Here is an 11315-nt window from a genome sequence, read left to right as displayed (position 1 = left end):
AACGACAATGCTGTGGCTCCCCAGATGTCCGTCTTATCTCTGCTGCTCGCCTCGGCTCTGCTCTCCGTGACCACGGAGCTGGGCGAAGGAGCTGGCGCCCAGGAGGATAGAGCCATGTGTGTGGGGATGAGCGGGATCCCGGGGACCCCAGGGCAGCATGGGGCCCCTGGGAGGGATGGCAGGGACGGGAAAGACGGTGAGGGGAATTGATTAACAACTCACAGCCCTTATTTTAGATGGGCTGCTGTGGCCGTCTGGTACGCTCGTCCTTCAAATATTAGGTAGCCACTGGAGCTATGCATTTTTAAATCATCTAGATTGAAAACTAATTTCTTTAGAACTGCTTTTTGTTTTTAGTTTGACTTCCTTCCCGCAGAGGACAGAATCAGAATAGTTATATATCTTGGATAAATCCGATGAGCTATGATACTCTTTTTCACAGATTTCCAGTAGTTGTGGGTCACAAAGTTGCAACAACGTCTCGATGGGTTGCTGATCAGTTCGTTGGTCCTTTCGCAGGTGTGATGGGAGCACCTGGAGCTAAGGGAGACAGCGGCACTTCAGGAGACAAAGGCATGAATGGGGAGCCAGGTCAGCAGGGGTTTACCCAGACACGGTGTGTTATGTCCTGATGGCAGCGGACTTTTCTGCACGTGGCAATTTGTCCATATCATGTCAAATATGAATAGAAACTTCTTATTTGTTCATTAGCTTTGTCAAATCATGTTTGTTTGTTTTGTAAAAAAAAAATTGGCATTAAAAAACCCAGAATACAATGTGGATTTCAAAATAGAAGAACAAACAGAAAACGTAACAAGCTCGATGGAATACACCCTTAAAATCAGAGATTGAACGAGGGAGTCCGAGGTCGCTGCCCTATCACGGTCGGGGTAATCACATCACGTTTGTTGATAAATAACATCAGCTGGCCTGACATCAAACTCCAGCAGCATACAGCAACTTTATATGACTGGGTGAGAAAAGGAGCTGCTCCATTCAGTATCTGAAGAAACGCCTAACATGCTGGGCATTATGCCGAACACAGGTGGTCAATCCGAAAATACATCGGAGAGGTGACATGAAAATGTCGATTGAACTCGATGATGTGGCAATCAAGTGCTTAAGTGTTTTGGATATCGACCTTTGATAGCAAACCAAAAGAAGACGTTTTAACTAAACACACCTCAGTTATGCATGTTATTCGGAAGCCACTGGGGCTATGCACTTTTAAATCTAGATTTAAAACTAATTTCTGTAGAACTACTTTTTGTGTTTAAGTTTGTTGTCCATTCCCCTGCACCTCCAATTATCACGATTGGCTAGGTACGGTGCAAAAGAAGTTCAACATACATACACGTCTGGCTAAGTGCCACCAACGGAGATTTGTGTCACCCATCTCTCAGTCGAGCACGTTGACACTTGACCTTGTTACCGTGTGTCTGTCTAGGTTTCCCGGGAAAGCTGGGCCCTCTTGGCCAATCAGGGCCCATGGGGCCTCCAGGAATCCCAGGTGAGAAGGGCGAACGAGGTGGAAAAAGCGAGAATGGTGTGGGGCCCAGGTCGGCCTTCTCGGCAAAGATGGCGCTTTCCACACAGGCAACCAGATGGCCCATGAAGTTTGACATCATCATCACCAACCCACAGGGGCACTACAACCCCATCACAGGAAAGTTTACTTGTGCATCCCCTGGTGCCTACTACTTCACCTTGTTTATGCACTCAAGTGCTAGTGGCCATATCGTGGTTATGATAATGAAAAATGGGCAATTGATATCCAATGTATGTGGCCGCCCAGACGAGGAAATTAGCGGTAGCGTCGTGCTGAGCCTCGAGACGGGAGATCAGGTATGGCTCGAGATGAAAGCTCCGTACATCAATTTATTCAATGACGAGAACAGGGACGCGCTGTTCAGCGGCTTTCTCCTGTTCCCTAACTGAATTGACTGCTATTGTCAAGGAAGACAGAGTGAACACATGCACACACTCATAAACATATTCACACGTGTATGAATGCATACAAGACAAAAAATAGGCACCCCCTATTGTCTTTAACATACTTAAGTTGAAGATGATGTTGGGGTCCAGAAAATATGTGGACATGTTTCTGGGCATCAAAGATTAGATTATCATGGTGCTAGAAGTTTTTTTTTATTATTAAAGAGTGGTGTCTGATCTTGGGGCAGCAACCCGCAACCACCACCCATATCTTACTGTGCTGAATGGCTTTCCGAACCTCTGAGCAAAAGCTTTGGTAAGCCTCCTCATTCTCGGGCATAGACTGTTGCAATCAGAGAGAATAGATCTACCACTATCTTTCAGCTAGCTGGAATGCCTCCTCCTTCAGGAATTGTTTGGAGGTCTGGATTGGCTACCCAATGCTGCCAATGCAGCGGCACGAACCACAGTCTTGCAAAAGAGGGGAAGCTTCAATTTACAGCTAGAAGTGATGGTCAAATTATTGCTTCTAACTTTCAACATATAAATGGGGTCATTTGTGGATGCTCGCTTCCACATTGGAAGAATGGCAGGCACGTCCTACAGATGAAAAGCTGATGTTAGTGATTCTAGATTTGAAGCTTTCGTGACTGCAAGGATTCATACTCTTAGTTTTTTCGGTAAAGTCACGTAGGTAAAAAAATTAAATTTAAATTAATAAGAATAAAATAATAAAAATCACGACGTTTCGGAGGCAACACAAGTCTCCGTCATCAGGTGGGACCGTCACAGCCAGATTTCCTGTATCAATTGAGGCAGGGATTCCAAGATGCAAGTTCTTAAATACAAGTTAAGGGGGAGGAGAGGGGGGGGAGCATATCAGAATGTGGTAGCCAATGAATGGAACGTATTGGGAGGGGGGGCGGGGCTAAAAGAGAGCACGAGGTGTAAGTAGACGTGGACGTGTTTGTGCGCAAGCCCCTGTTGGTGCACATGATAGAAGAAAACGAAAATGTCCATGTTGTTTTTTACCAGTGTTGGCTGACAATCAAATACGAAAAAGGAGAGTACTGTTAAACGCTGGGGATATTAACACTCGGTAAAGTAAAATAGTACCTGTCAGATAAGATGGTCCAAAAATGTGTAGTTAAATCTTTTTTGCATGGTTAATAACATCTTTCCAATTATTACTAAGTTTGTACCCATCATCAAGGTTGAAATTATGTCTGTGTTTGATGTCTGATGTTAGTGGCCAGATCAGCTCAACAGTATGTTCTCATGTCAAGCACATAAGCTCACATTCACTGTTCCACATTGCATCGTGCAAAATGTGTTTCTGTTTGAACTTGACACACCTTAAGTGTTATGTGATGACAGAACAGCATGTTGGTCTTTACAAGCCCATGGGCTACAGAACAATCCTAGCAATCTTCTACCATTATTATTGAGATGACTATTCCTATGCTTTTCAATACTCCTACCAAAGTGATAGGGTTATGAGCCACCTTCGGCATTAACACAAGACATTGGCTGCGTCCCTCAACACACACTTATAAGACATACACACGTGCGGTTCAACAACGTGCAAAGAAAGACAAAGGTTTCCCATGTAGCCTTATCAGGCTTTTGAGACAAGTTCTGTTAGCGAGCACCTATGAAGGCCAGCACAGTAAACAAGAAGGCGGGTGGCCAGCACCACGGCCGACCGCCTTTGTCTCCCCATTGGCGATGTTTACACACTGCACCAGGTACTCATTTGAGGCTAAGTTGACATACGGAAGGCCTAAGACCGGCTCAGTTTTAATCGTTACTGGTGGTGGCCGTGAGTTTCTATCAAACTCGGGTTACAGGTTTGTAGTGCTGTGCGCTAACCGCTACACTACAGCTCCACACATGCAAATACAACACAGACGACACTCACAGCGGATGCTTATTTTTGATTATTTGCGATATTAACCACGAGATGATGTTATAAGTTCACGTGGCCCCTGCTACCACTATAGGCCGCTACATTTAACGCAAAAATATATTCGAACATATTAGATTTTTACGTGTAAATGTTCAGTTTTAACCGTGTACCGCCCAATTGCCTTTTGTTGCTTAAAGTCACATACACCTTAATTTGCGTTTCTGCTCTGCTTAATATTAGGACCCCGTGTGATATTGATTTGCTCTCTAATGGCGTGGATCTGTGTTGTTTTGAAACAGAGGCTTTAGGTTTCCATGGGATCTAACCTCAGATAAATAAACCTGTAATAATTAATGTGTGTCCGTATGTATGTACGTGTGGCAACTGGTGGATTTTATTCGTTGATGTGATCGTGCTGTGGCAGTGGCAGGAGAGGTGCCAATAAGTAATACATAGTACAATGCACCAGGAATACTCTAGCCAAAATGATTATCCATCATCATTTAGAGTATTTGATTGCTTTTAATTGTCACATGATATGCCACTTTATTGGCCTATCATTTGTGTCCAGGTCGCGTCTCAAAAATAGCTAGTTAGCTCAGTGGGCATTACCTCATAAATTAGTTTAATATTCGTCGCGACTATCGCTACCAGACATTACCACTATGGGTTCAAAGGTCATTGCACTGACATGGGCAACAAGGTTATAAACCTCTTGTGCCGCAGATCATTCTGAACATGTTTCTATTATACTACTGCGCAGGCTTTCTCGGTTGTGCTGTGATGTGTTGTCAGGTTGTACTGCGTGGTGCTCAGCATGATGTCCAGCATGTTGGGAGCTTCTTCAAAAACAAAATAAAGCGAAATGTCGGGACACCATTCTGAACAATACACGGGAAAACCCGAAAAACACGGCAGAGCCATTTGCTCCTGTCATATTTTGTAACACGAGCCCCATAGCCCATGAATCAAGGGGGGGGGGTGTCAATGTCTGGAGTGGCAAATGCTCCAAATGCTCCAAATGCTCCAAATATACACCATGAGCAGAAAGATCAGTGTAAACACTGTCCGTGTCATAGACACATTTGCTATGTATTGCCATCTTCCACAGTTGTTTCATTTTATTCCCCTCCCAAAACGATAATGTCCATCAAACGTACTTCAGATGTTGATGTTTTTTTCTCATAAAAAGCTACCACGCTAAAATTGCTACCATACATGACGTATTTGTGATCAATAGAGAATTTTGTTTCAATAAAATGTCTGTGAGCATTTGGCACCCTATGGAAGATAAATCACAAACAGTATGCAGTATGATGAAAAAATAATATAATTTATCCTTTCCGGCATACATCTTGATTCCGGCAGAAATGGTTCCATAAACATGTACAGTATTTTGGAGACAGCTTTTGTACAGCACATGCAATATACACATTTGTGTTGTTAAATATACATAATTTTTCACAATCTTAGTCATGAGATGGCAGCCTCCATGCAGCCCACTCTGGCATGCGAGAAATCACGACCAATGCCATCAACCCAGCGTATGCATATCGATCAACAATCTCCTCGTCTCAAGAGTGGCAACGCAACCCTCAGTGGTATCAATTTCCAGGCCCATGGTCCAATGACCGTTAGAGCAGTGGTTCCCGACCTCTATGAACACGTGGGCCATTGTCAATCATAAACATGTTATTTGTGAACCACCATGCACAAATACCGTATATTTCTAAATTAAAAAGAAAGGATTTCTAAATGAAAAATACTAAAAAAATTGCACTGTAAAATTATACTTAAAAAGCCATAAAAATTATGAACTTGCCTTTATTGACTAATAATATGAAATTTAAACAGTTCCGTGGACCACTTCCCAACGGCGTTGGAGACCATGGTTTGTACGTGTGTACGTTGAAATTATTTTGCACCATACATAGCCAACCGTACTAATTGGAGATGCGGGGGACAGACAACATACTCAACACAAATCGCAGTTGTGAAGAAATGCATTTCCAATCTAGATTTAAAAGTGCATAGCTCCATTGGCTTCCTAATATCGGAAGGAAGAGCGTTCCAGACGGCCGCAGAAACGCATTTAAAAGCGCGCTATGTGGTGTGACCGTCTGTTCGATGGCTCGCCAAAAACCGCTGGGCACACCTACGTTCGGCAAGGTCTCTAGAGTGGGTAGACTCTGCCACCTGCTGGATAAATAAAGTTATACATTCTGACGATCACAACAGCGTCGGCTGCCAGACTTTGCAGTAACGTATTGTTCGGAAATATTGCACAGTACATGATGACTTTTATCATGACTTAGGCTGGATCTGCATGGCTCAGAGGACTGATACTGTGTCGCAACGAGCACCGCTGAGATAGTTTTAATCCAGTTAAGCACGTGTGGTTACACCATTTTCTCAAGTTTGATGAGTTGATGGTTTCAATCGAATCACCACGGACTGACCAAACAAAATATACAATTTTGGTTTTTACTTAAGCTCAAAACATTTGAATAGAGAATTAATATTTCAGTGCATTGCCATTTGATGAACACTCTTTGTGGAGTTTATACAAGTTGTGCCTCATGTGTGGTTTTAAAAAGCAATTCTGACATCACGTTTCAGGATGGTTCTTCGACACAAGGTTGTGCATTGCTCACTGTAAGAGTATTGAATGGATATTTCTTCTTAAATAACGCCGATAGTTGCGTTTTTACACGCTTTTATTTAACTCACTCTCTGTTGTTGTTGTCGTATCCTCAAATCGTGTAACTCAATTTAACCCACTTTCCAATGTCGTATCGACTGCAAATTTGGTATGCATATGTCATACTGATGAAAATACTATATTCTATCATTAAAAATAAAATATTTTTAAACCATATTTTTTATGTGTTATGTTTCGGCTTGGGTCTAATTGTCCACGCTGAACTAACGTTGGCTGTAAATCACCACGGTCACGTTATGGCAAGCTTCGGGGCCACTTCCTGGAGTCGTGGAGTTTTGCCATTACGAGTACGGTACATTTCATTAAAGCGTGTTTTTAAAAAGGTATTTTTAAATATTACTTATTTTCAACGGTTTTACTTAACTTGACTCCTATGTTTGTCGTGGTCAAATCTTGTAATCAAAATTTAGTCTACTTCCTTTTGTCCAAATCAATTGCAAATTTTGCACACGTGCTCAGATCCGGTGACAATGCATGGCTGCATCAAATCGGCATCAATTAATCAATTATTTCTCTACTTTAAAGCAAATAACATTTTATATGGACGCCTTATTTATATTTCTCTGTGTAGGTAAAAAACGCCGCGGTCCCTAAACTCTCGAATCGCCTGCTCCGTGTGAACGAGTTAGGGGCCGTCCATAAATGACGTCACGCGATTTTGGACGATTTTTGACCCTCTCCCCCCAATCGTCACACATCGCCCCTAGGTGCGTGACGTCATTTATGGACTGCCCCTAAAGAGTGCGTGGGTTCGATCCCGACGCATGTATATTTGGAGTTTGCATATCTCTCTTCCCTGGGGTCGCGTGGATTTTTCCCTCCACATTTATAAACACGCGTTTAGAGTAGTATTTGGCTCCTATACATGTCCACGTGATAAGCCAATTCGTCGAGCTATCATTTGTGATCACGTCGCTTGTGAAAAAGAGCTATATATTACAGTGGGCCTGATCTGGTAAAAACAAATGTTTTATAGTTTAGTGTAAGGGTAGTTTAACAATCCTGACAATAATTACAGCACCAGGATTGTCAGTTACGTTTATATATTGTGAAGCCAGGGCTAAAATAAAATAATATAAATACTGTAGTGTTCTTATACACTAAGGATATCCCTATGGCTATAGTGCTCGACTTATAATAAGGTTGCGAGTTCATATCACATTCAACTCCTCTCATTATCCCTCTGGGATCACTAAAATGGGCATCACGTTGTAGTGGATGTCAACAATTGTTTTTTTTTTGTAACAGTTGACCCATGCCATAAGAATGTGAAGTTTCGAATGAGCTCCACAATTGAACCAGAAGACTTGTCGACTTTGACCTAAGAGTTGCCTGGAATTCCAGAATCACTACAAGTTGCCTCTACTTTATTGCAAAGTGTGGGGTTGCATTTTCTGTATCGGGCCGCATGTGTACCTTTGTGGGAAATGTTGCAAACATCCACTGTACTGTAATAAGAGCTGTACCTAGGGTGCACGGCGAATCGGGGTGACCGACCCGGGCCCCGTGCTTGGGGAAGGGGGGGCGCGCTTCAATGTCACGGTGTCAGATGTAATACTTTCGGTTTAGTTTGAAGGCGTCGGGAGGGGGCCCACAGTGTGTGAGTTGCCCCGGGTCCCGCACCCCCCACTATGGACAGCTCTGATCACTGTAAAAAAAAAGTGTTCCTGGGTAGTGTTATTTTCCAATTGCTTATGCCTCAAAAGTACAGAAAATGGCTATTATTCCCCACAAACTTTGCTTTTATGTGACCAGGACAGTGATATTTTGAAATGTACCTATTTTCAATGAGAAAAGTTGTGCATTTCTGTCATTCCTTCACATAAAGTCCTGGTCACAAAGGGAAAGTTTGTGGGGAATAATATACATTTTCTATACTTTTAAGGCATAAGCAATTAGAAAATAACAATTACTGCCCAGGGAAAAAATCGTGTTAATTCGATGCTCCGTCGTCAAAGCACCCCACCATCGCCAACCCGGACTGACCAGGACAATTTTCACAGGGTATGGAGGCTCTCGTCCAGCAGTGGATTAACCAAGTGCTCTACATGCACTTTAAGCAAAGTGAATAGCTTATTTGTTTAATGTAACATTGACATCAATCGTGATACCAATCTGAAAATCTGTATTGCATATACAGTACTGTATTACAGTTTGAATGGGCACAGAGGTGACAGTTGTAATACACTGTATTTCCTGAGCAGTACAATACTTAATTTTGAAGCACTGTTGTGTTCTGTTTTGCATACTCGTTTTTATTTTCCCATCTTCCCACCACACCTGTCACGGCTTAAGGAGGCCTTTTATCCAGCGTGCAGATTGGTACAATTCTGTAAACGATCTTCGACTGACTCATTTGGAAATGTCTTCTTCCGTGTGATTAACGCTTTCGGACTAAAGTTGAAAGAGTTAATGCATGATTGTCCGTCTGTACATCCGTTTGTCAAGTTCCCGTACAAAAAATATATACTTCCAAGGACAAGCACATGTTGAAAAGCGCCAAAGAAACCATGTGTATGAAATGTTTCATTCTTTTGTTTCTAATCGGTCAGAGACAATATTTTCATAGGAAGTCTCAGACCACAAATATCCGCACGTGTGTGTAGGCGTATGTGTGACCTTACGTGTACGGTCGTGTGTTTTCCATTTCCTGTTTGTCAGGTACTCTATTAACCATTCCCGCGATAACCGCTACCCGATTAAACCTTGGTACGACAGCTGTTACGCCATACACAATAAACCAGCTTCCATCTCACGCAATTGTTTGAACGAGTGTCGTTTATTTTGAGCAAACGGGGTTTGCTAAAACAAATTGTGGATACCGAGGTCTGATGCGGACTCCCTCGGGGTTCTGTCCTCGGGCCCCCCGTGCGATTTTGCGGCCTTCGACGCCTCCCATTGGCCGCTTCATTGAGAGGTCAAACACCATCCCCTACGCAAGGGACGCCCGACTCCACACCTCCGTTGATTACAACCGACGCCTCTGGACTTGGAGAGGGTCTCTCCGACCCCCCTACCCCCGGCATTGCAGCGGTGGACGCAGACCCGCGAAGGTCTCCGAATCCCGTAGCCGTTCCTGGTCGGCACCATGCAGCGACTCACCCGTGTCCTGCGAGCCGATTCATTGCCGGCTCCGCTGTCCGATTCTCCGACCATATCAAGTTGGTCAGCGTCACTCTCAACTCCACCTCATCCTTCAACGGCCACGCAAACCGCATCATCAGATCTTACGATGACAATACCACCTTATTGCCTTTCACTATTTATGTCCACTCATCGCCACCCAAATCACAAATGACCTCGCCTGCAGCATATTCGGGGCTCGCCTAACTACTCGGTAACCTCAAGAAACGTAAACGGTTGCAAAGCTATTTCTCCTGTATCGTCCTCACCACCTGTCATCTTTGGCTAGATTCCCTCGCTTCCCTCCCTCTGCTGGATATCCCATCGCCAGCAGTGTCAGCTACAATATCACCTGCCTTAAACCCTGCACTACAGCTTACGGGAGAACTCAGCAGTGCGACTCACAACCTCCATCTCCACCTCTCAGTGCCAAGGACCCAGGACAGTCACTCCCGGGCGTCGTTTCTCCGTGGCAGCCCACTGCGTCTGGAACGCCATCATCGCACTTGCCACACATTCGCAGCTGCATTCGATCCACGCAGGTCACCGATCTCTTAAAGGCCTTAACCGCTCTCGTTTGGGCCTTAGGGCGACACCGAGCCTCATGTCCGTGAAACATTGTGTACGCAATAAATATTTACTTTATTATGAATAATATTAAGTTTAAAAAAAAAGTATACCTCCTTTAATGTAATTCGAGATGGAACGATTATTCAATGAAATAAATCGACTTACATTGGTAATCGACACTTTTTTTCTGGTCAGTTGCGACCCGATTACTTAACCCGAGGGTGACGCAGCACTTGTGGCCCTGTTCTCTGTGAAACTGAACGCGTTCTTTAAACACGTTTTACAAGCACACAACCTAGTCGGTCAGGTTGTTTTTCACCTGCAGAAGCCGAGCCGCTGAAGTCAAGGACGTGGGAGATCGAGCCACAAGTGGATGTCACGGTGACGCGCACGTACAGACTCTCACACAGATATGCAAAGACAAAGATCTCCCGTATAGCCTTAAAATAATTTTGGGGCAAGTGCTGGACCTAGGAGAGGCCCAGGAATGGTTCAGGTAATCGTTACTGATATTGGCAGGAATCGAACTCTAGTCACCGGATTTGTAGCACAGTGCGCTAACCGCTAATCAATGAGGTAACCGAAGCACACAGAGAAAACTCACGCGCGAGAGCTGGAAACACTTAATCCCCGTACAGATGGAAACAGATGGCGATTAGTCAACTTGCTGTCCTGCCTTCTGGCGAGCTATGGTCTGGCACCACGTTAAAACCCACGGGAAGGGAGTTTCACTGGACTACAGCCGTGCATAGCCACCACCGCCAGGCTGTGTTGTGATTCGGGTCTAACCCGATTTTAAACCGGCCAAATTGATCCAAAGGTTGCGCAATATTTTGGAGGCAGAAAGCGGAGAAAATATGCACGTTTTACCCTGACAGCTACCCGTCGGCTTTCCTACTGCTGATTAAATACTTCCTGAGACAATCGCATAGCGAAACTCATACAACCAATACATGTGCATGATTTTATAACCTGTTAATATAACGTCATCGCTTTTTGTTTTTACCTCATCCTGTATTTTGATTTTAGCATTAATATTGCGTTGCTGTTGTTTGC

At 43.9% G+C, this 11315-nt stretch overlaps 1 protein-coding gene across 1 annotated transcript; it reads left to right on the top strand.

The window, feature by feature from the left end:
- Nucleotides 1–96: 96 nt before the first annotated feature.
- LOC144941043 (complement C1q subcomponent subunit C-like) lies at nt 97–1938 on the top strand (the record flags this gene model as incomplete). The annotated part of the gene is made up of 3 exons (XM_078867466.1): nt 97–196; nt 520–591; nt 1448–1938. Coding segments are annotated over 3 exons (663 nt in total), but the record flags the coding sequence as incomplete, so codon positions are not given.
- Between the last annotated feature and the right edge of the window lie 9377 nt (nt 1939–11315).

Source organism: Lampetra fluviatilis, chromosome 24 (assembly GCF_964198595.1).
Source record: "Lampetra fluviatilis chromosome 24, kcLamFluv1.1, whole genome shotgun sequence".
NCBI classification, from domain to species: domain Eukaryota; kingdom Metazoa; phylum Chordata; class Hyperoartia; order Petromyzontiformes; family Petromyzontidae; genus Lampetra; species Lampetra fluviatilis.
The sequence above is the reverse complement of the archived record's forward strand: the minus strand, read 5'-3'. Positions and strand labels throughout refer to the sequence as shown.